Below are 25,570 nucleotides of genomic sequence, written 5' to 3'. Positions count from 1 at the left end.
TTCTCCATGCTGCTAGCTAAGGCTGAGGTGGCGACTGTGGAAGATGTGATCTCCTCCCCTTCCCAGCACACATTTGTGTGCGTACTCACACTCATGCACACACAAACACACACATGCACACTCTATCCCAGTACATGAGGTGGCAGCAGCTGCTCCGGCATAGACTTTCACACAACATAAAGGGCTTTTTTGGTGTGGTCTGTGCATTATTTCCTGTTAAGCATGAGCTGAGTCAGTGTCATGCTTTTCCATCTGAAACCTTTCTGAGGCTCAGGCTGTGTTAAGAGCAAACCTTCTCCCCTCCATGCCCACCCCATGGCCCTCTACTGAAGCCAGATCTTAATCTGCTCATTTCATGAGGATTTTCAAACCGAATGGACTGGGCCATGTGAGAGATCACTGAAAGGAACAGACCAAGCAGAGGCTAAGAGACTCCACGCTAATCTGCTGAGTCATCTGAAAATGCACAGCTGTGGGAGCTCACGGTGCTTTAAAATACTTTGGCAGGATGTTTGTTCAGGGGGCCTGTTCCTGCAGCCCTGCTGAATGTTTGGTTAGGAGGCATAATCTTTTTTTGGACAGGATCTCCCAAATGTAAAGTGAGAGATGCTAATGTGGAATATAATACAGAAGATCCAGCTTGGATGTCATAAATAACAATAAATTGTTTAATCTTGCTGAGCTGTAAATCTATGATTGCCAGAGGTCTTTAGTTCACTGGAACATAGTATGGGGGCAGGGGCACTTAGCAAATAGGCAGTTATTATTTTCCAACCAGACAGAAACTGGTCTGATGGAATTTATCTAAAAAGGCATACACATGTATTTTAATTAATTGTGACAATTACTCAGAGAAAACACATGGCCCTAAAGAGGCTGAGGGTTTTTTTTGTTCTACCTATAAATGTATATGTATATTCACCTATATTCTACCTATGTATAAGTAAGAGAATGAGTTTTTGTTTTGGGGATATATATTTATACGTATCTATACAGATAGATATACACATACTTAATTTCTGTCTACCTATTAAGGTGCGGTGCCAGATGGAAAGTATTTTTAAGCATTTAGATAGTTTATTCTATAGCATATGTGTGCATATAGCCCCCCCATAAAGCTTTGTCTCTTTTCTGGATATATTTAACAAGAGGCTAGAACAGAGTCCAAAATGTCAGAAATGTTTGAACATTCCATAGAAATGAAGGAGGTGTTTCCAAATGACCTATGTTTCTATGGCAATAAATAGAACTTGTGCTGCGTTGGATGGGTCAGGAGTAAGGAATATAAACAGTGTAAGTATGACTATTCCAGGCAGAAATCTACCTTGTAAGAACAGCTTTGTGCAGTGAGCTCAACAACATTGATCAGTTAGCAGTCCGGTTCAGTACAACATTGATCAGGTAGCAAGCCGGTTCGGCAGTGCCAGTAGGAGACACAGATGGGGACAATCAAAGAAGATGCAGGTCAGGACAAGGATGCAGACATGTACCTGTCACTACCATGGACTTCAGCAGCTTCTTAGTGAGCAGGTTTATGATTAAAGAAGAAAGACATCGTTGATATGTAAGCATGTTACAATTAATTTGCTGTTTAGTTATTAGCAAACTACATCCAGTTTTCAGTTTTTAGGGTTTTTTTTCTTTTTTGAAACAGGTTCTTGTTCTGTCATCCAGGCTGGAGTGCAGTCGTTATCCAAGCTCACTGCAGCCTTAAACTCCTGGGCTCAGTGGATCCTCCCACCTCAGCCTCCCAAGAAGCTGGGACTACAGGTGCACGCCACCATGGCCAGCTAATTTTTCTTATTTTTTTGTAGAGATGAGGTCTTGCTGTATTGCCCAGGCTGCTCTTGAGCTCCTGGCTTCAAGCCATCCTCCTGTCTTGGTTTCCCAAAGTGCTGGGACTATAGGTGTGACTCACCATGCCTGGCCTACATCCAGTTTAATTTATACTACAGTGTGGGTTTAGCCCTCAAACATGTTTTTGTTTTACATATAAAAATTTGAGATAAAAGAACATTTTTACATTGGTCAATAATGGTACATTTAAACAATGGACGACTATATCCATTAAAATCGTGTTGTGGAAGAATATTCAGTGACATGGAAAGATTGACTCAAGGGCAAGTGAAACGTGTCAAGAGTCTGTTAGGTGCTAGACACTGTAAACTGGGTCCTGGCTGTGTTACTTGCTTACATCCTCCATCATGTGATCTTTTAGATAAAAAAATCGAGATACATAGGGATAATGGGTGGGCCGATTGAAGAACAGAACTTGGGCCACACTTCTAGATGCCTGTGACTTTTCGGCACTTATTCAGATATTAGGAATTGATTATGAAATCCATGGTGGTTTGATGCTAATGAACTCTCATCTATCTCTCCAGCATGTGTGTAAAGACTTCCAGAGGTACAGGAAGTTGAGGATGAGCACTTTTACTTCCATCTGGTCTCCATGTAACAAATCATATAACTGCACAATTATCCAAATGCAAATGAAGGAGTCCCTTGATGTTTGGATAACCACATTCATGCCTTGAGTTTGTTATTTCTTGAAATTGCCCTTATCCGTCTCCTGTTTACCCATGGACAACACTACTTAAGGGCTGGCACTCTGCAACCCATGGCAGCTTGGCTTTGGGGTTCCTTCCAGTGTTTTGTTTTTGTTTTTAACCGAGAAGACAGGAAACAGGCATCTTTGTGTATATGGCTTGCCACAGCCCTTCGTAGATGGACATGGTGGAGGCTGTGTGGTCCCGGAGAACACTTCCTCTGTGAAGCATCAGGGAAGTTTCTGTTCATTGTGTCTTCACTCTCTCCAATTCACTTGGGGAGTGATAGGGATTATAACACAGTGAGCAGAGGATATTGGGGAATGTCATGCTTAATTTTCTTTTCTTTTTTTTTTTCTTAAATGACATTTAAAGCTAAAAGAGAATCACAAAGGGTAAGTCTGATTTAAGACATTTCACACATGAAAGAAATCCTGCTTTCATGCGTGTTATGTCACAGGAAAAACTCATTTAGAGTCAACATTCTGCGCCTACTCCGAAATTTTAGCCTGAGGGTTTAAATATTACCTCGCTGCTCTCTAGGACTTTAATTTGAGCTAATTAGAAATGGAACTCATACTAAAACTAATTTAGGAAAGAAGCTGTTGATGTTCTGAAGAAAAACAGCTGTCAGAAATAAGATCATTAGAAAACCATAGTTGTATATGGCACAAAATGTAAAGGAATAGAAATGCTGGGAGAAAGCTTTTATAGAATAACATTTTATCTTTCTTTGGACACTGGTCTAAGGCATGTGAAAGGGCATATTGATTCCCTTGGCACCTGATATGCTCATTTATGGATGAAAAAGCCCAATGACATAATTTAGGTGAGGTTTAAGGCTTGATGGGAGGCATTGGTGCCATTAGAAGGACGGACACAAAGAGTTCTTAAGTAACGGCATCATGGGAAATGATAATTGCACACTCCTTTCTACTATGTCTTGGTTTCCCCAAGCATTTAGAAGTCACGGCTGGGTAGGAACAAATTTATCATGAGTCTGTCTGTGTGTTTGGGAATGCATATGCCTCACAGATGTGTCTGCAGGGGTCTGTGTGATAATGTTCATATATGTGATAGATGTGGACTCTGGGATCTGTATCTGTGTGGACCCTGGGATCTGTACATGTGTGTGAGTGACAGGCTAGGCTAGGCTGAATTTGAGTATCCTCATTCAAAAGGACATATTTAATTGAGGACTGTTATGTGCCTGGTTCTCCATCAGGAAGTGTGATTCAGGTTGGCCAACACAGAGTGGTCCAGGTCCCACTGACTAAAGGACTGTGGGTCCTGCTGCGCCAACTAGGTGCATGGACTGCTTCTGTTTCAGATTCCACAAATCATACAATGAGAATATGCTCTTTGTCAGGCTGCACATCAAGTATTCATGTTTGAGTTATTTAATTCAGTCTGAACCCATTTTAAATATAATAGGAAGTCTTGTTTCAAAATATATCCCTACTCAGGCTTACCTCCATGCTCCCCACCTTCATCCTGCCCACCGTTTTCTCTCACTTGGAAACTGGAGCAGCTCTGAAGGGATGACCCATGGCAGCCTATTTTCCAAAAATGAACCAAAGCTGAACTCTTTCTGGCCTCAGGACCATTGCACTAGCTGCACCCTGTGCCTGGAATCCTTGGCCCACAGGCACTTGCACTTCTCAAATGCTGTCTCCTAAGAGAAACCTTCCCTGACAATCCCCTGCAACACTCTACTCTCACCTCACACTGACCCCCAGGTCTCACACTGACCTCAGGTCTCACACTGACCTCAGCTCTCACACTGATCCCAGGTCTCACACTGATCCCAGGTATTCTTTCTGGATTCATTTTCTTCAAAGCACTAATCGCCGTCTGATATTACACATATGTCTGTGTGTATTCATATGGTTCCCTAATTCACAAGTCATCTGTTCAAGAGCAGTTTTTTTGATTGTCTTGATCAGTCTGTATTTACACTTCCTGCAACATCGTCTGGCACAGAGTAGGAACTCGACAGCTAATTGAGATAATGAATGAAAGAATAACAACATATGCATATCATTAAGAAATATCAAGGAAATGCCAGAAGAAACTACCTTGTTGGGAGAGCTGGTAGGTGTTTGAGAACTTGATTTTTGTCTTTAAGTCTTTGAGCACTGTATGCTGTTATATACTTTGTGCATGAAGTACTTTGAATATAAAATCGGAACAAAGATTTAAAAATATAAAAACTGTCCCAAAGAGCCAAAGGCTTATAACATGAATCTTTAATTTTGGAAGCCACTGATGTAAAATTTTACTGACTTTAGATGGCATTTTACTCTACTTAAGAGTTCAATCATGAAAATTCTCTAGGATAATTCTTTCTTTCCTGTCCTTTTAAAAGAGTAATAGTGATGCCTACCTCTCCCTGCCATGAGCTCTTTCTTCCACTTGCTGCCCCACTTGATGCCCAGTTCCTGGCCCTACTCATCCCCAGACCAGACCAGCAGTTCACAGCCTGGCCTAATGACTCGGCAGGTTCTATAGAAGATCTGATGCCCAGTTCCTGGCCATACTCATCCCCAGACCAGACCAGCAGTTCACAGCCTGGCCTAATGACTCGGCAGGTTCTATAGAAGCTCTGATGCCCAGTTCCTGGCCATACTCATCCCCAGACCAGACCAGCAGTTCACAGCCTGGCCTAATGACTCGGCAGGTTCTATAGAAGCTCTGCCTGTGGTACTGGAAGGCCACCAGGTTCTGCTCTTCATCATCCCGGGCACAGTTCTCATACCTGGGGTCAAGGCAGGCAAAGGGAAAGAAAAGAGGCAGTGAGTTCCCTCTAGGCAGGATGACTACAGTGCTCATCCTGCCTAGAATGCTTCCCTGCTGTGCCTAATCAGCCATTTTTTCAAAGCCCAACTCCAGACTTACCTCCACCTTGATTGGCCATAAAACACATTGACCTCTAGCTTCTCTAAACTCTAAATTAATTCTGTTTTATACCACAGAACTTGGTGCTTGATCACGTGCTCTGCTTCTAGATTAGCTCACATCATTCTACACTCAGCTCAAGTCCATCTTTCTTTGACAGGCCTTCCTCTAATCACCCTACAGTTCACTCAGCTGCCATTCACCTGACTTCTTCAGATTCCTAGAGAAACTCAGAAGTCTCTTTCTCTTGTCCCAATAACATAGAACAGTAATAGTTGATTCATTTTTCTATTCTCTGATAGAATGACAGCCCATTGTGGAAAGGGGCTGGGTCATCCTGCAGCTCACTTCTGTTCAAGTAGTGAACTTCACTTTCTAACCTGGAACATACTAAGTGTTTAACAAATGTGGATTACATAAATTAAAGCATGAATTAACCTTGTCAAGGTTTATCTTGGTGCCTCAATTTTGTCTAGCATACATATTTGTGTTTTGATACCAATAAATCATAATATCTATATTTTTATTTTTTATTTCTAAAAGTTGATGGTATAAAACAGCATTGTATGGAGAAAAATAGAAATAGGGGATGTGAAAATCATTGAGGGAGGCATAATGAGAAGGAAGGAAGTCTGGGTTTGTGAGAGATGGAGGTTCTCTCTGAAACTAAGAGAGCTAGTGGCCTTACCTCATCCAGTTGGCCCAGGATTTATCTTTTCCATCCACATACTCATAGCAGTTTCTCCCCTTGGTGATCTGAGTTTCAAAAAATAAGGTAAAGACTTTTTAGAGGGTAAAAATCCGAAGAATTATTTTACTCCACAGTCATCAATGGCCTTTGGACCTGCAGAGCTTCAACTGCCAACTGAGACCACATGGCATGCACCTTAGTCATCATCTACACATCTGAGTTGGTTTGTCCAATCAGAGCAGAAGCTCCAAAAGGGAGGATGCACTTCTTTGTCTTTGTACCACTCTGCTCCCACGTACCCTGTGATCTCTAAATAGGAGTTCCATGTTCATGCAAAGACCCTTGAGTACACAGAGCTAACCATGTTATCCCTACCTATATCCTAACATGTAGAAGGTGATGTCCCACCAAAGGCACAGAAGGGATGTGGGAAGACAGAACAGGGGAAACAGCAGGCTCTTCTTACTAGCCAGGAATATCCACTGTTGGCTGCCTCTTCGTCTTCTGTAATTCGGCCCTCATAGGGGCCAGAGTGCAGACCCAGTGGCAGATCAGATGCCTTGTTCCATACTCCAAGCCCAGCCTGAGGGATGCCTGATGGCCCAATTCTCAGCCCTGGGGGCAGACTGAGGGCTGAACGGTTGGGATGCCCCTTGTCCACTGCACTGTCCTTTACAAATGTAGGGGGCCCATGAGCAGCACAGCTGTCAATGAAGAAGTTCTGACACATCTCACAATCTGGAAGTGAGGGAAGCAGGGATTAGGAAAGTTGTAATGCATGTTCCTTGATATAAGAGCTTCAGAAAGAGCTTGGCACTCACATTATTTAGCCCCAATCCTGTACTTTAATTCATTCGAGTAAGGGAATGATTTGTGGGCCAAATGATGAAATTATTGTACCAGGACATAACAGCAAGCTGTGTGAGTGGCTGAAAGGGTCACTCACAGAGGTAGTCATCATCCTGTGGCTCGCTGATCTCTTTGTATGCATGACCCTTTCTTTCTCGCAGGCTATACATCTTTCCTTCAGTCTCCTTCCTCCTGAGTTCTAGGTTGGAGAAGAGTAGATGGGTAAAACTGGGAGTGTGGGGTGTTTGTCCTTGTTTCATAAGAAAATGTGAAATCTCCTACCATCAAATTAGCATCTACCTTTCGACATACTCTAGTCTCCCCCTCTTTACTGCTTCAGAGAGACTTAGACCCCACACCCACACTGACTGTAGATGCCTATTCAATTTTAGTTTCTAGCGGTTCTCATTATCCCATTAACCTCCCAGCCTTTCTGCTTACAAAATGGTTCATTCATGCATTTATTTATTCAGAAAATATTTTTTGAGAGTTTATTACATCTTAGGCATTGAACAAAGGCCTGGACATACAACACTAAGAAAGTATAGTCTCTATAGGGGATCTTCTATGTACTAGTTGACATGTGATGGAAAAGGAAATGTAGAAACGCACAAAAGAATATATGTTATCAGAGAGGTACTTATTGGACACCTCACATGTATCAATTCATTTATATTTAATTTAATGATTTCAAACAATACATGAGCTCTATATACTTGGTCTCATTTTACAGATTACCATTCAGGAGCCCATGGAATTTATAAGATTTGCCCAAGGCCCCAATGCTTCTGTGTGGATTATAACCCAAGTGAGTGACTTCAAAGTTAATGTTCTTACATGCTATTCAATACTGTATCCAAGGCTAGGCATGGTGGCTCAAGCCTGTAATCCCAGCATTTTGGGAGGCTGAGCTGAGCAGATCACTTGAGGCCAGGAGTTTGAGACCGGCCTGGTCAACATGGTGAAACTCTGTCTCTACTAAAAATCAGCCGGGCACGGTGGTGCACACCTATAATCCCAGCTACTCGGGTGACTGAGGCATGAAAATCGCTATTTTCGTGGAGGCAGAGGTTGCAGTGAACCGAGATCTCACCATTGCACTCCAGCCTGGGTGACAGAGTAAGACTCTGTCTCAGTGAACAAATAAATAAATAATTTTAACAAAATACTGCATCTAACTTCTGGTCTCACAGTTGAGTCCAGCTTAAGCCCAGGCCTATCCAAAGTCCACCCCACATAGGTAGACCATACTCACCAACCTTTCTAGAGGACATAGTGGGACTAAATTCCCCTCAAATTTTTTCTTACCCAGTTTTAGTCTAGAGTGCTGTCCAGAGGTACTTGCTTCTCCAGGAGGGGACACTGGTTTCTGAGCCTGCTCTGAGCCACTTGTATTCAGTAAATTTGGCGTTCCTGACAATTCTTTCAAACTAGATTCATTATTGAATGACGCCTTGGGCATTCCCTTTAATGTGAGAATCACATATTAAAAGACAACGTGCATTTATTTAGTTCTTTACGGCTTGCAACATGTTTTCATATGACTGTAGTTAATGTTCAAACCTTGGAAATACCTAGAGTGTCTAAATACTAGAGGGAAAAGACAAGGTCTAAGTGGGTAGTGAATCTGGGACTCTAACCCATGTCTTAAGGCTCTTTCCTTCAACTTTCTCTCAAAACGTTCTATGTAAGTTAAAGGGAAGGAGGAAGAATACTTGGGAAGACTAGCTGGAGAATCAGCAAGATCTGTGAAAGAAGGGGATAAGGGCTTACAGAGAGAAGGAGGGAATCTTCCATAAACTAGTAGACTTTTGATGGAAGGGGAAATGTAGAAAAGCACAGAGGGACAAAGCACATCTGGAAAATGAGGTAATAGGGCAGTAAGGTTCGGAACAGAACAAAGAGATGATTGGCAAAAATATATCTAGACAACTAAGAAAGTGAAGTCAAAGTTGCATGTTGCCATATCCTGGAAAGAATATTTGGCTTTTGAATTAGATTAGTTAGTTCCTGTACCAATTCTGCTTGTCTGCTTGAATAAGGGTGTATTGTTAGCTAATTTCTCTTTAGTTTCCCGATCCAGAAGTTGGCATACATGGTTTTTTTGTTTTGTTTTGTTTTGTTTTGAAAAGGAGTCTTGCTCTGTTGCCTAGACTGGAATGCAGTGGCATGATTTCAGCTCACTGCAGCCTTCACCTCCCAGGTTCAAGAGATTTTCCTACCTCAGCCTCCCGAGAAGCTAGGATTACAGGCACGTGCCACCACACCCAGCTAATTTTTGTATATTTATTAGAGACAGGGTTTCGCTAGGTTGGCCAGGCTGGTCTAGAACTCCTCACCTCAAGTGATCCACCCACCTCAGCCTCCGAAAGTGCTGAGATTATATGTAAGAGCCCCCGCACCCAGCCCATGCTAATTCTTTTTTTTTTTTTTTTTTTTTTTGAGAGGGAGTCTCACTCTGTTGCCTAAGCTGGAGTGCAGTGGCACGATCTCAGCTAACTGCAGCCTCCATCTCCCAGGTTCAAGCGATTCTCCTGCTTCAGCCTCCCGAGTAGTTGGGATTACAGGTGTCCACCACCATGCCCAGCTGATTTTTGTAGTTTTAGTAGAGATGGGGTTTCACCATGTTGGCCAAGCTGGTCTCGAACTCCTGACCTCAGGTAATCTGCCCACCTCTGCCTCTCAAAGTGCTGGGATTACAGGTGTGAGCCACTGCCCCCGGCACTAATTCTTAATATTGTAGTGAACATGAAAGATAATAATGTTCACCAAAGTGTTTTTTGAGCTACTTAATACAGTATGAATGTGAGATTAATAATTATTCTCGCCAGGCACAGTGGCTCACACCTGTAATCCCAGCACTTTGGGAGGCCAAGGCAGGCAGATCACCTGAGGTCAGGAATTTGAGACCAGTCTGGCCAACCCTGTCTCTACAAAAAATACAAAAAACTAGCCGGGTGTGGTGGCGGGCACCTGTAATCCCAGCTACTCGGGAGGCTGAGGCAGGAGAACAACTGGAACCCAGGAGGTGGAGGTTGCAGTGAGCCGAGATCACGCCACTGCACTCCAGCCTGGGTAACAAGACTGAAACTCTGTCTGAAAAAAAAAAAAAAAAGAAAGAAAAGAAAAGAAAAGAAAAAAATAATTTTTCTCACAGACTGGGTGCGGTGGCTCACATCTGTAATCCCAGCACTTTGGGAGGCCAAGGTAGTAGGATGGCTTGAGCCCAGGAGTTCAAGACCAGCCTGAGCTACATGGCAAAACCCTGCCTGTACAAAACACATAAAAATTAGCCGGGCATGGTGGTGCATGCCTGTGGTCCCAGCTACTCAGGAGGCTGAGGCAGGAGGATCACACTAACCTAGGAGATGGAGGCTGCAGTAAGCCGAGATTGAGCCATTGCACTCCAGCCTTGGCGCAAGAGCCAGACTCTGTCTCAAACCACCCCCTGCCCCTGTAGAAAAATAACAAACGAAAATTATCTCATAGTCCTGATATATCTCTACAGTTGAAATCTAACTCAAAGATATTTTCAGCATTCCTTGACCCTGTTACTTATAGTTTAATTCATAAGCTTGGAATCAATCATTCAGGAAACACTCAGGAGGCTCTCAGAGGCCCTGAGCTGGGCTTGGGAGTTCTGAGAAGAATCAGGAAGGGACTAGACTCCTGAAGAGCTCACAATGAAGAGGCAGCAGGCAGGCTAAACAAATAATTCCAAATAACATGAGAGTTCCCTAATTGGAGCCCAGAGGAAGGAGCCGTTACTGCCTTCTACAGGAATGAGCATTTGAAATTGGTTCCAGAAGAATATATTTTTACTTAATAGGGTGTAACCTATATGAAGTCCTAAACCATTTTCTTATTTGTTGTTTCTCAATCTTCGAACCTGAAACTCCTCAGGGCTGGAAGCTGCTTCCTCTGATCAGAATGGGTCCCTTATGAGGGTAGGGACCCTATCTTCTTCTGGTACCATCCACAGTATGAATTGTCTATTTACTTGGAAGCTTCCCTTAATCAGAGTGTTTTAGTGCAAATCTGACTTCACTACAACAGAGAAAAACTGAGGTTGAAAAATCAATTGGACGAATGATGTAAAGACATATGGGTAAGACAGCATAAACTTTATAAAACTATGAAACTTTTAATGATCTTGTAAGTGCTTTAGAGAAGGAGTTTTGGATTAGACTGCACCAACACTGAATGTGATCCCAGGGATATAACTGAACATTTTTATACCTCAGTTTCCTAACCTGTAAAATGGCTATAGTTATAGTACCTATTTAATAGGTACTATATGTGAAGTTGAATAGGTACACATACGTAAAGTTTATTCATGTAAAATGCTTAAAATAAAGTCTGAAAATACTGAGAAAATAACCCATGGTAGCGATTATTGTTGCTGTTCTTATTAACTCTTAAAATAATGATGATGTCAGACACTGCGCTAAAGAGATCAGGAGAGGAAGGCAGTAGTTCCTAGGATAGTCTGTACATTCTCCTTCTCTTACCTGTATTTGGATCTATGAGGAAGGTTTCTTGTCAACAGGATTTGGGAGATACTTACCTTCTGGTGTTTACTCTGTTCTCCTCTGAAGGCCATCCAAGGAGGTTTGACTAAAAGGTGATGAGAAATCAGTGGTTTGGTTGGTAAATGTTTCCAAACTCTAGAGATTTTTTTTTTCTTTTTGATATGGAGTCTCCCTCTGTCGCCCAGGCTGGAGTGCAGTGGCACAATCTCCCCTCACTGCAACCTCCGCCTCCCGGATTCAAGCAATTCTCCTGCCTCAGCCTTGTGAGTTGTTGGGAACTACAGGTGTGCACCACCACACCCAGCTAATTTTTGCATTTTTAGTAGAGATGGGGTTTCTCCATGTTGGCGATGCTGGTCTCGAACTCCTGACCTTAGGTGATCCACCTGCCTCGGACTCCCAAAGTGCTGAGATTACAGGCGTGAGCCACTATGCTCGGCCTAACTCTGGAGTTTCTCATTAGAGACAGAGAATTCTGAATCAGAGAGTGATGATTCCAAGTATTATCCAAGGGCAATTTGGAAATGTTTTCTGAAGTATCATTAAGGCCTATGCTTCTATTGGGGGCATTGCTAATTTTCTTAAGATTTAAAAAAATAGATAAAACTTCATCTTTGTTTCAGCCTATCTGTAAAGGTATACCTAATAAGGTGTTTATTACATTAATTTTTAAAATGTAAATTGACCTTTCATGACAAACACACTGAACAAACTAGGAATAGAAGGAAATCACCTCAATGTAAAAAGGTCATATAAGAAAAGCCCTTTTTTTTTTTTTCTTTTTTTTTTTTTTCTTTTTTATTGATCATTCTTGGGTGTTTCTCGCAGAGGGGGATTTGGCAGGGTCACAGGACAATAGTGGAGGGAAGGTCAGCAGATAAACAAGTGAACAAAGTTCTCTGGTTTTCCTAGGCAGAGGACCCTGCGGCCTTCCGCAGTGTTTGTGTCCCTGGGTACTTGAGATTAAGGAGTGGTGATGACTCTTAACGAACATGCTGCCTTCAAGCATCTGTTTAACAAAGCACATCTTGCACCGCCCTTAATCCATTCAACCCTGAGTGGATACAGCACATGTTTCAGAGAGCACAGGGTTGGGGGTAAGGTCACAGATCAACAGGATCCCAAGGCAGAAGAATTTTTCTTAGTACAGAACAAAATGAAAAGTCTCCCATGTCTACCTCTTTCTACACAGACACAGCAACCATCCGATTTCTCAATCTTTTCCCCACCTTTCCCCCCTTTCTATTCCACAAAACCGCCATTGTCTTCATGGCCCATTCTCAATGAGCTGTTGAGTACACCTCCCAGATGGGGTGGTGGCCGGGCAGAGGAGCTCCTCACTTCCCAGTAGGGGCGGCCAGGCAGAGGCGCCCCTCACCTCCCGGACGGGGCGGCTGGCCGGGCGGGGGGCTGACCCCTCCCACCTCCCTCCCGGACGGGGCGGCTGGCCGGGTGGGGGGCTGAACCCCCACCTCCCTCCCGGACAGGGCGGCTGGCCGGGCAGAGGGGCTCCTCACTTCCCAGTAGGGGCGGCCGGGCAGAGGCACCCCTCACTTCCCCGACGGGGCGGCTGGCCCGGTGGGGGGCTGACCCCCCCACCTCCCTCCCGGAGGGGGCGGCTGGCCGGGCAGAGGGGCTCCTCACTTCCCGGTAGGGGCGGCCGGGCAGAGGCGCCCCTCACCTCCCGGACAGGGCGGCTGGCCGGGCGGGGGGCTGATCCCCCCACCTCCCTCCCGGATGGGGCAGCTGGCCGGGCGGGGGGCTGACCCCCCCACCTCCCTCCCGGGCGGGGCGGCTGGCCGGGTGGGGGGCTGACCCCCCACCTCCCTCCCGGACGGGGCGGCTGGCCGGGCGGGGGGCTGACCCCCCCACCTCCCTCCCGGACGGGGCGGCTGGCCGGGCGGGGGGCTGACCCCCCCACCTCCCTCCCGGACGGGGCGGCTGGCCGGGCGGGGGGCTGACCCCCCCACCTCCCTCCCGGACGGGGCGGCTGGCCGGGCGGGGGGCTGACCCCCCACCTCCCTCCCGGACGGGGCGGCTGGCCGGGTGGGGGGCTGACCCCCCACCTCCCTCCCGGACGGGGCGGCTGGCCGGGCAGAGGGGCTCCTCACTTCCCAGAAGGGGCGGCCGGGCAGAGGTGCCCCTCACCTCCCGGATGGGGCGGCTGGCCAGGCGGGGGGCTGACCCCCTCACCTCCCTCCCGGACGGGGCGGCTGGCCGGGCCGGGGGCTGACCCCCCCACCTCCCTCCCAGACAGAGCGGCTGGCCGGGCAGAGGGGCTCCTCACTTCCCAGTAGGGGCGGCCGGGCAGAGGCGCCCCCCCCACCTCCTGGACAGGGCGGCTGGCCAGGCGGGGGGCTGACCCCCCCACCTCCCTCCCAGACGAGGAGGGAGGACGCTCCTCACTTCTCAGACGGGGTGGCTGCCGGGCGGAGGGGCTCCTCACTTCTCAGACGGGGCGGTTGCCAGGCAGAGGGTCTCCTCACTTCTCAGGGCGGCCAGGCAGAGACACTCCTCACATCCCGGACGGGGCGGCAGGGCAGAGGTGCTCCCCACATCTCAGACGATGGGCGGCCGGGCAGAGACGCTCCTCACTTCCCAGATGTGATGGCGGCCGGGAAGAGGCGCTCCTCACTTCCTAGATGGGATGGCGGCCGGGCAGAGACGCTCCTCACTTTCCAGACTGGGCAGCCAGGCAGAGGGGCTCCTCACATCCCAGACGATGGGCAGTCAGGCGGAGACGCTCCTCACTTCCCAGACGGGGTGGCTGCCAGGCAGAGGCTGCAATCTCGGCACTTAGGGAGGCCAAGGCAGGCAGCTGGGAGGTGGTTGTAGCGAGCCGAGATCACGCCACTGCACTCCAGCCTGGGCGCCATTGAGCACTGAGTTAACGAGACTCCGTCTGCAATCCCGGAACCTCGGGAGGCCGAGGCTGGCGGATCACTCGCGGTTAGGAGCTGGAGACCAGCCCAGCCGACACATCGAAACCCCGTCTCCACCAAAAAAATACGAAAACCAGTCAGGCGTGGCGGCGCACGCCTGCAATCGCAGGCACTCGGCAGGCTGAGGCAGGAGAATCGGGCAGGGAGGTTGCAGTGAGCTGAGATGGCAGCAGTACCGTCCAGCTTCGGCTCGGCATCAGAGGGAGACCGTGGAAAGAGGGGAGAGGGGAGAGGGGAGAGGGGAGAGGGGAGAGGGGAGAGGGGAGAGGGGAGAGGGGGGAGGGGGGAGGGGGAGGGGGGAGGGGGGAGGGGGAGGGGGGAGGGGAGAGGGGAGAGGGAGCTCTATCTACCACACAGTCCTTCTCTGAATATCTTTTTTTTTTTTTTTTGAGATGGAGTCTCGCTCTGTCACCCAGGCTGGAGTGCAGGGGCGCAAGGTCGGCTCACTGCAAGCTCTGCCTCCTGGGTTCAGGCCATTCTCCTGCCTTAGCCTCCCGAGTAGCTGGGACTGCAGGTGCCTGCCACCACGCCCAGCTAATTTTTTGTATTTTTAGTAGAGATGGGGTTTCACCGTGTTAGCCAGGATGGTCTCGGTCTCCTGACCTTGTGATCCTCCCACCTCGGCCTCCCAAAGTGCTGGGATTACAGGCGTGAGCCACCGCGCCCAGCCGAAAAGCCCATTTTTTAACATCATAGTCGATGATGAAAAACTGAAAGCCTTCCTTCTAAGGTCATAAACAAGGTAAGGATTTCCAGTCTTGCTACTTCTATTCAACATAGTCCTGTAAGTCGTAGCCTGAGCAATTAGGCCAGTAAAATAAATAAAAGGCATCCAAATGGAAAGGAAGAAGTAAAATTATCTCTGTTTGCAGATGACATGATCTTACATGCAGAAAACTATAATGATTCCTTAGCTGGGCATGGTGGCGGGCACCTATAGTCCCAGCTACTCGGGAGGCTGAGGCAGGAGAATCACTTGAATCTGGGAGGCAGAGGTTGCAGTGAACCGAGATCATGCCGCTGCACTCCAGCTTGGGCGACAGAGCGAGACTCCATCTAAAAAAATAAATAAAAATAAAACTATAAAGATTTTACCAAAAAATTGTTAGAAGTAATACACGAATTTGGGCTGGGCATGGTGGCTCAAGCCTATAATCCCAGCACTTTAGGAGGCCGAGGTGGGAGGATCACGAGGTCAGGAGACTGAGACCATCCTGGCTAACATGGTGAAACCCCATCTCTACTAAAAATACAAAAAATTAGCTGGGCGTGGTGACGGGCGCCTGTAGTCCCAGCTACTCAGGAGGCCGAGGCAGGAGAATGGCATGAACCTTGGAAGTGGAGCTTGTAGTGAGCCGATATCATGCCACTGCACCCCAGCCTGGATGACAGAGCGAGACTCCGTCTCAAAAAAAAAAAAAAAAAAAAAAAAAAGAAGTAATACATGAATTCAGCATACAAAAGCAACACCCCAAATCAGTTGTGTTTCTATTTAGTAAAAATGAGCAATCCAAAAACGAAATTAAGAAAAAAATCCCAATCACAATAGCATCAAAAAGAATAGAATAATTAGGAATAAACTTAACCAAGGAGGCAAAAACTTGAACACTGAAAACTACAAAACAGTGCCGACAGAAATTTAAGGAGACACAAATAAATGGAAGACATCCTGTGTTCGTGGATTTGAAGACTTAATATTGTTAACATGTTCATACTATCAAAATGATCTATAGATTCAATGCCCTGTCTATCAAAATGCCAATGCTATTATTTTCAGAAATGGAAAAATATCCAAAAAATCATATAGAATCTCTGAGGACCCAGAATAGCCGAAACAATCTTGAAAAAGAAGGATAAAGTTGAAGGCCTCACTCTTCCTGATTTCAAAGCATATTACAAAGCTACAGTAATCAGAAAAGTATGGTACTGGTATAAAGACAGACATATAGACCAATGGAACAGAATAGAGAGGCCAGAAATAAACCCTTGTGTATATGGTCAAATGATCTTCAGCAATGATGCCAAGACTACACAGTGGAGGAAAGGACAGTCTGCAAGAAATTGTATTGGGAAAACTGGATATACATATGCAAAAGAGAAGACAGACTCTTACCACATATCTCATATAAAAATTAACTCAAAATAGATTAAAGACTGAAATGTAAGGTCTATAAGTACAGAACTTCAAGAAGAAAACACAGAGGAAAAGCTTCATGACATTGAAATGAACAATAACTTCTTGTATATGACACCAAAAGCATAAGCAATAAAAGCAAAAATAGACAAGTAGGACTACATCAAACTTAAAAACTTCTGTGTAGCAAAGAAAACAATCAACACAGTGTCAAGGCATCCTACAGAGTGGAAGAAAATATATGCAAACCATGTATCTGATAAAGGGTTAATGTTGCTGAGTGCAGTGGCACATGACTATAGTTCAGCTATTCAGAGGCTGAGGTGGGAGGATCACTTGAACCCAGGAGTTCGAGACCAGCCAGGGCAACATAGTGAGACCTCTGTTTCAAAAAAAAGAAGATAAAGAGTTAATATCCAGGCCAGGCACCGTGGCTCATGGGTGTAATCCCAGCACTTTGGGAGGCTGAGGCAGATGGATCACTTGAGGTCAGGAGTTCATGACCAGCCTGGCCAACATGGTGAAACCCTGTCTCTACTAAAAATACAGAAGATTAGCTGGGAGTGATGGTGTGTGCCTGTAATCCCAGCTACTCGGGAGGCTGAGGCAGAATAATCGCTGCAACCTGGGAGGGGGAGGTTGCAGTGAGCTGAGATCGCGCCATTGCACTCCAGCCGGGGTGACAAGAGCGAAACTCTGTCTAAAAAAAAAAAAAAAAAAAACCGAAGAAAGAGTTAATATCCAGAATATATGAAGAACTCCTATAATACAACAACAAAACAAATAATTAAATAATGGGTGCTATGGGCTGAATTTTGTTTCCCCCAAATTCATATGCTGAAGCATATTTAATACCTCAATATGATGGTATTTAAAGATGGAGCCACTGGTAGGTAATTAGGGCTAGGTGATGTCATGAGGGTGGGGCCCTTAGGATGACATTAGTGCTTTTGGTCGGGTGCGGTGTCTCATGCCTGTAATCCCAGCACTTTGGGAGGCTGAGGTGGGCAGATCACTTGAGGCCAGGAGTTTGAGACCAGCCTGGTCAACATGGTAAAACCCCATCTCTACTGAAAATACAAAAATTAGCTGATGTGCCCCTGTAGTCCCAGCTACATGGGGGGCTGAGGCAGGAGAATTGCTTGAACCCGGGAGGTGGAGTTTGCAGTGAGCTGAGATTGCACCACTGAACTCCAGCCTGTGGCAACAGAATGAGGCTGTCTAAAAAAAAATCTTCTAGTAGGTATTATTGCTTTTATAAGAAGAGGAAGAGAGAAATTCCTTCTCCTTCCTGCTGTTGGCACACAAATAATTCATGTAAATACACAGTGAGCTGGAGGCTGACTACAAGTCAGGAAGAGAGCCCTCACCGGAACCCAACCATGCTGGCACTCTGATTTTTTACTACCAGGCTTCAGAAATGTCAGAAAACAAATTTCTGTTGTTTAAGCCACTCAATGTGTGGTATTTTCTTGTGGCAGCCTGGGCTGACTAATACAATGGGCAAAAAGCTTGAATAGACATTTCTCAAAAGAAGATACATAAATGGCCAAGAAGCATATGAAAATATGCTTAACATCACTAATCATCAGGGAAATGAAAATTAAAACCACAATGAGATATCACCTTATCCTGTTATGATAGCCTCTGTCAAAAAACCAGAAAATAGCAATGTTGGCGAAGATGTGGAGAAATTAGAACACTTGCTTATTGTCAGTGGGTAGCTTAGTCTGTTTTCTGCTGCTTTCCTAGAATGCAAGAGAGTGGGAAATTTATGTGTTTGTTTGTTTTTCTGAGATGGAGTCTCGTTCTGTTGCCCAGGCTGGAGTGCAGTGGTGTGATCTCGGCTCACTGCAACCTCTGTCTCCCGGGTTCAAGTGATTCTTCTACCTCAACCTCCCAAGTAGCTGGTAATACAGGTGCATGCCACCATGCCTGGCTAATTTTGTATTTTTAGTAGAGATGGGGTTTTGCCAAGCTGGCGAGGCTGGTCTCGAACTCCTGACCTTGTGATCTGCCTGCCTTGGCCTACCAAAGTGCTGGGATTACAGGCGTGAGCCACTGTGCCTGGCCCAGAGTGGGTAATTTATAAAGAAAATAATTATTTGGCTTGTGGTTCTGGAGGCTGGGAAGTTGAAGAGCATGGCACTGGCATCTTGCAAGGGTCTTCAAGCTGCATCATGACATGGTAGAAGGGTAAGTGTGCATGTGAGACAGAGAGAAAGACAGGGAAGGGCCCAACTCATCCTTTTCATCAGGAACCCACTCCTGCAATAACTAACCCACTCCTGTGATAATGGCATTAATCCATTCATGAGGTTGGAGCTATCATTACCGAATCACCTCTTAAAGGCTCCACCTCTTAATACTGTTACAATGGCAATTAAGTTTCCAATACATGAACTTCCACACATTCAAACCATAGTAGTGGGAATGTAAAATGGTGCAGACACTGTAAAAAAACAGTATGGTGCTTCCACAAAAAATTAAAACCAGAACTACCTTCTGATCCAGAAATTCCACTTCTGGGTATATAATATATTAAAAAGAATTAAAGGCTGGGCGCAGTGGCTCATGCCTGTAATCCCAGCACTTCGGGAGGCCGAGGCAGGCAGATCATGAGGTCAGGAGATCGAGCCCATGAGGCAGGCGGATCATGAGGTCAGGAGATCGAGACCATCCTGGCTAACATGGTGAAACCGCGTCTCTACTAAAAATACAAAAAATTAGCCTGGTGTGGTGGCAGGCGCTTGTAGTCCCAGCTACTTGGGATGCTGAGGCGGGAGAATGGCGTGAACCCGGGAGTCAGAGCTTGCAGTGAGCTGAGATTGCGCCACTGCACTCCAGCCTGGGTGACAGAGCGAGACTCCGTCTCAAAAAAAAAAAAAAAAGAATTAAAAACGATCTCAAAGAGATATTTGCACACTGATAGTTATTACAGCATTATTCACAATAGACAAGAGGCGAAGCAACCTAATATCCATTGACAAATGAATGGATTTTCAAAATGTGGTATATACATGCAGTAGAATATTATTCAGCCTTAAAAAAGAAGAAAATCTTGTCACATGCTGTGACATGGGTGAATCTTGGGAACATTCTGCTAAGTGATTAAATAAGCCAGTCACAAAAAGACAAATGTTTCATGGCTGATTCCACGTATATGAGGTATCTAAAGTAACCAAATTCATAGAAACAGAATTGCAGTTGCCAGGAGCTGGAGGGAGGAAGCAATGGAGTGTTATTGTTCAATGGGTTAGGGTTTTAGTCATGCAAGACAAAGAGTTCTAGGGATCTATTGCACAACAGTGTGCATATAGTTAATAAAGTTGTATGCTTAAAAATGGTTAGAAAAGTAAATATATGTTGTTTGATTTCCACAATAGAAAATAAATTGATTTAAATTGGGGATTTTAACTGAGTTCAGATAAAGATGTATAGATGTGTGGTAAACCGCGGGAGATAGATTCCCTCTAAAGGGACATTCTTTTCATGTCAAAACATTTGCAGAAAAGCAAACGCTGGCCTTTCATTCCTCTACATTACATTAAGGTCTTAAGGAATCTCAAATCCACAGATGGGGAAATCGTAGACCCAATCCAAGTTGCTTTCTCCAGTTTGGGCAGATTGACTGTTTTTACTTCTAAACTCTCCTAACCAAGCAGTAGAAGAGGAAATGAGCTTTGCACTTCTATTTTATAATTATGGTACGTTATTTTATCTACTTGATGCTGTCTCTGGTCAGTGACGTATGGGAAAGATCAGGGCAACTAAACAGCTCTCTGAAACCCGCTCCAGAATCGAGACAAAGAAGTAGATACATTTTGGTATAAGAGGATCATATAGTAAGATTAAATGTACATAAATGATGTATCTTTACTTAATATTATTTCTTCTAAGACATTTAACTCAATAACTATTATGAGATTGGTGTTAGAAAGCTTTTTTGTGGATTTGCAGTTTAATTGTTTTCTTTAATTGTTCTGTGATTTATTAACATTGTTTAGCAAAAACAAAGTTTTCTTTTTTTAAAAAAAAGAATGACAATTTTTTTTTTTTTTTTTTGAGATGGGGTCTCGCTCTTTCGCCCAGGCCGGAGTGCAGTGGTGCTATCTCGGCTCATTGCAAGCTCCGCCTCCCGGGTTCATGCCATTCTCCTGCCTCAGCCTCCTGAGTAGCTGGGACTACAGGTGCCCGCCACCGTGCTGGCTAATTTTTTGTATTTTTAGTAGAGATGGGGTTTCACCGTGTTAGCCAGGATGGTCTTGATCTCCTGACCTCATGATTCGCCCGCCTCGGCCTCCCAAAGTGCTGGGATTACATTGTGCTGGTTTGTTGAACATTTATGTTTTTGAGGGAAGACTCTTTTTCCTTTGTTAAATTCTGAAATGTAGCTGAGACCTAAACTGAGGCCGGTTTCAGGAGGTCACTTTTTTTTCCCCCCGAGACGGAGTCTTCTCATTCTGTTGCCCAGGCTGGAGGGTGGTGGCACGATTTCGGCTCACTGCCACCTCCACCTCCTGGGTTCAAGCTATTTCCCAGCTTCAGCCTCCTGAGTAGCTGGGATTATAGGCACCCATCACCATGCCCAGCTATCTTTTTTTGCATTTTTAATAGAGATGGGGTTTCACCATGTTGGCTAGGCTTGTCTCAAACTCCAGACTTCAAGTGACATGGTTGCCTCAGCCTCCCAAAGTGCTGGGATTACAGGTGTGAGCCACCATGCCTGGCCAGGAGGTCACTTCTAAATCTTACTGGGGGCTATGCACGGTGGCTCATGCCTGTAATCCCAGCACTTTGGGAAGCTGAGGTGGGAGGAACACTTGAGCCCAGGAGTTTGAGGCTGCAGTGAGTTATGATTGTGCCACTGCACTCCAGCCTGGGTGACAGAGTGAGACCTTGTCTGTAATAATAGTAACAATCATCATCATCATCATCATCATCATCATCATCATCATCCCAGCATTTTGGGAGGCCAAGGCAGGCAGATCACTTGAGGCCAGGAATTCGAGACCAGCCTGGCCAACACGGTGAAACCCCATCTCTACAAAAAATACAAAAATTAGCTGGGCAAGGTGGTGCACATCTGCAGTCCCAGCTACTCGAGAAGCTGAGGTGGGAGAATTGTTGAACCTGGGAGGTGGAGGCTGCAGTGAGCCGAGATTGTACCACTGTACTCCAGCCTGGATGACAGAGCAAGACTCTGTCTTAAAAAAAATAAAAATAGGCCAGGTGTGGTGGCTCATGGCTGTAATCCCAGCGCTTTGGAAGGCCAAGGTGGGTAGATCATCTGAGGTCAGGAGTTCGAGGCCAGCCTGACCAACATGGAGAAATCCCATATCTACTAAACAAAATTACAAAAAATTAGCTGAGTTTGGTGGCGCATGCCTGTAATCCCAGTTATTTGGGAGGCTGAGGCAGGAGAATCGCTTGAACCTGGGAGGCAGAGGTTGCCGTGAGCCAAGATCACGCCATTGCACTCCAGCCTGGGCAACAAGAGCGAAACTCCATCTTTAAAAAAAAAATCCTCCTTCCCTTCCCTCTTACCTTGCTGCCTAGGTGTCCATTCTTCATCGGAATCTTCTGTGTCATCCACCTGGAGTTTGATGGCCTGCCTTCGGTGACACATGAAAGCTGGTCGAGTGGCTCTGAGACCTGAAAAGAAGCAAAAAATTTTGCTCTGAAACGGAAGAGCTGGGAGGAGGAACAAAGAGCAGTGGCAATGGAAAGCACCACAAAGCCGGTGCTGCTCAGTCTGATGAGGTGGGAGAGCCTTGAACAAGGTCAAGATGTGACCTCTGCATGGTCAGTATCCACACACAACCCTGCACTGACGCAAAAGAACAATATTTCCCTCCAGATTTGTCTCCGTGCAAAAGGGAATTGTGGGCAGATGCCGCCACCTGATAATTAAAATAATATAGGGACCAAAGACCTGTTTTATATCGCCCAGGCTGGTCTGTGCCCAGCAATTCCTGTTACCTATAGTAATCAGTGCATTATAGTTCATTTTCACATTCCTATAGTGAGTTTTCCCCCAGTCTCCCATTTCTGCCCATTCTTCCTTGGTGAAGTATATGGAAATGTCTTTGAAGGCATCTTTGACCTAGAGGAAGTAACAGATTCCATCAGTGATTTACTAATACACATCGAGCTGGTCCTTTTCCTCTACCCTGTGTGTAGGGCACAGCCTGGGGCCTCTGGGAGTCTCTGTGAAACATAAAGACCTTCCCTCCTTCTCCAGATTGTGTCCTGTTTAACTGAGCAGACACTGAGCATTTTCCTAGCTCTCTGCTGACACAGAGCAGTCGCTGATGCTAGTGTTCTTTTCTCCCCCATGTCCTGGCCAGGACCAGCTTCCCCCATTCCATGCACATTCAGACAGAGTCACCCAAGGGTACAGGCCAGGAGTCTGCAGCACTCCAGAGATCAGCTCCTGCTGGGAGTCTGGCTTCGCCTCCCCGACTTCTCACCATGGGCTTCCGCTCTGTTCTCTCTGTGTCTCCTTCTGGGCTCTCCTCTTGGGACCTTTCAGGGCTCATGGTGCTGGGACTGTCTAGAAGGCCCTGCTCCAATTCTGCGTGTGGGAAGGGCCCCTGAGTCTCCCAGCTCCTAGGCCAAAGGCTCCTGTGGAAGGAGAAGGTGCTGAGATGGGGCAACAGCCCTGAGCACTACCCAGAACCAGGCTCTGTCTTCTCCATCTGGCTGGGGTGTTCAGAGCAGGAAGACTGGGTTCCTGGTGAGGTCTCGAGCACCCCAGGGAGGTCTGGGGGTACTGATGGGATGGGAAGGCCTCCACTGGCCATGAGCTGCCACCTAATGTAAGCTGGATTTTGTTCTTTTAGTTCCCCTGCAGCTTGGCTCATTTGGAGAAGGGTGGCGCAGGTGCCTGGAGGGTTGTAGCTACTGGTGTTTGAGGGGAGTCCTGAGGTGTGAGAGCCAGAGGAGTCCCAAGGAGACCTTGAGGCCCCCTGACTGCTGGGACTTGGGTCACACTGAGGAGCAGGGTTCTGTTTTAGCGAGGCAAAATGAACATTTTGCATAGACAGGATTTGGGGATCTCTACCTGGGGATTCTAGAAAAATCCAGGAGTAAAGCAGTCTGCATCTCTAAGGGGAAGCTATCTCTCAGGTTGAGATTTGGGGTCCCTCAGGCTGAGGGGATTTGAGATGTCTTAGACTGAAGAAATTGGGGTTTCTCAGGTTGAGGGAATTTGGGGTATCTCGAGCTGAGGAGCTTTGGTATCCCTCAGGCTGATAGTATTTGTGGTTTTTCAGGATGAGATTAGGGGTCTTTTAGGCTGAAGAGATTTGGGGTGCTCTAGTTGACAGGATTTGAGATTCATCAGGTTAAGGGGATTTGGGGTTCCTCGGGATGAAAGGATTTGGGATATTTGAGGCTGAGGAAATTCTGGGTCTCGGGTAAAGGAGATTTGGGTCTCTCATTAATGGGTTTTAGGGTGTTTGACACTGAGGTTATTTGGTCCTTGAAGCTGACGGGGTTGAGTTGTCAGGCTATTTAGGTTATCTGTGGTTGGGGAAATTTGGTCTCTCTGAGATATTTAGGGTTCCTCAGGCTGAGGTATTTGGGGTGCCTTAGGGTGAGGGAAATTGTGGCTCCTCAGGCTCAGAATATTTGGGGATCTAAGCATTAGGAGATTCGATGTTCCTCTGGGTGAAGGGATTTGGGGTGTCTGAAGCTGAGGTACTTTGGGGGTTTCATGCTGAGGGGATTTTAAATCCCTCAAGGTGGCAGGATTTGGGGTCTTTTGAGGCTGAGAGGATTTGGAGCTTCTCAGGGTGAGGGGATCTGGGGTCTCCTAGGCTAAAATTTGAAGGTCTTGGGATGAGGGTTTACAAGGGTTTCACGCTGCACGACAAAGGCTCCCCGTGCTCTTCACAGTCTCCCGTTTTCTCCTGCCGCGGTGTTCACCCTGGCCGGGCGTCTTCTCGGAGCCGCTCAGGAGGTGAGACGCGGTGGGCGCCAGCCTGTAGTGCTGCCAGCCAATCAGCGTTGAGACCAAGGCCAGCCCGCCAATCGGCAGTCAGGAGGTGCTAAAGGGAAGGGGAGTAGGGCGGAGCCTTGCCTGTCAGTCATGGGCACAACCCGGTTTTGGGCTCAGGAAGTCGGGGAGGGGCCTGGCTTTTCCCGCCCCTGGGGAAGGTCCCGCCCCTGGGGAAGGTCCTGCCCCACCCCGCTGGGATTGCGTGCAACCATCTGGAATCCTCCCGCGCACAGGCGCAGTTTCGCGGTTTTATTACTTGGTTTTCCCCAACGCCGGTGTTTGCGACTGAGCCGGGAGTCGGGGCTGCTCCTCACGTCCCTCCTCAGGCCTGGGTCTTCTGAGGGGACACTGTGTCTTTTTGAATTGCCAGAGTTCTTGCACTGACTCTCATCTGGGAGGGTTGGTGTTCCTTTAACTGTGGTGTAAGTTGGGTATTGTCAACTGGCTTCGTTTCTGGATGCTCCAGAGGGCCAGGGTTCTGTACAGGACCCTTACGGGTGGGTGAATTGTGCTTGGTTTCACAGATGTTGTATTAGCTGGCCAATTTTGGTGTTGTAGTTAGGGCTGTGATCCAATAGATGGTGCTTAAGAGGAACGGCTGCTATCTCCAGCAGCAAGGTTCTTTTGTACTTCGCGTTCGCAGGTGTGCTTTGCATTGAGACGGGAGAGCGATAGCCCCTCATCAGCTCCTGGACCTTGAGGGGAGCCTCCTGTGATCACTGGCGCCTGCCTGCGTTTCTTTTGTTAGGTGTTCTGAGCTGCGGGGCTCCCTAGGGCAGAGGCTGCATAGGTCGCCCCCTTTCTGGACTGGCCCTCTGGAGGGAGGCATGCCTCGCTCCCTCGTTGCCCAGGATCCCACATGTCTCACCTCTCTCAGTGCTCTGAGAGTGGGGGCTCCTCCTCCGTTCGAGTGCTGGCCACAGATCTCCCCCTCGGTATCCCTAGCTACGTGCCACAGCCCTGGGGACAC

General features: G+C 46.7%; 2 protein-coding genes across 2 annotated transcripts in view; one reads left to right on the top strand and one right to left on the bottom strand.

Moving 5' to 3' along the window:
* Window positions 1–25,570, top strand: part of LOC117977588 (tubulin beta-8 chain-like) — a 62,607-nt gene that overhangs the window by 9,709 nt on the left and 27,328 nt on the right.
* On the bottom strand, window positions 2,919–23,177 carry LOC129395355 (histone-lysine N-methyltransferase PRDM7). Its single transcript, XM_063602028.1, has 11 exons — window positions 23,069–23,177; window positions 22,578–22,701; window positions 22,143–22,250; window positions 11,555–11,604; window positions 8,296–8,452; window positions 7,085–7,186; window positions 6,605–6,876; window positions 6,136–6,203; window positions 5,215–5,307; window positions 4,936–5,125; window positions 2,919–2,924 (listed from the first exon to the last, which is right to left on the bottom strand). The coding sequence occupies exons 1-11, from the start codon at window positions 23,135–23,137 to the stop codon at window positions 2,919–2,921; spliced, it is 1,239 nt and encodes a 412-aa protein (XP_063458098.1). The 5' UTR covers window positions 23,138–23,177.

Source organism: Pan paniscus, chromosome Y (assembly GCF_029289425.2).
Source record: "Pan paniscus chromosome Y, NHGRI_mPanPan1-v2.0_pri, whole genome shotgun sequence".
In the NCBI taxonomy this organism is placed as follows: domain Eukaryota; kingdom Metazoa; phylum Chordata; class Mammalia; order Primates; family Hominidae; genus Pan; species Pan paniscus.
This window is presented reverse-complemented; position numbering and strand designations above follow the sequence as displayed.

Excerpts from the sequence above, each read along its gene's own strand:
- LOC129395355 (XM_063602028.1), bottom strand. The coding sequence starts at position 23,137 with ATGAGCCCTGAAAGGTCCCAAGAGGAGAGCCCAGAAGGAGACACAGAG. Across the intron at positions 22,251-22,577 it reads TAATGCACTGATTACTATAG|GTCTCAGAGCCACTCGACCA; the intron begins GTAACAGGAATT and ends GCTTCTTTTCAG. Across the intron at positions 6,877-7,084 it reads ACAGGATGATGACTACCTCT|ATTGTGAGATGTGTCAGAAC; the intron begins GTGAGTGACCCT and ends CCTCACTTCCAG.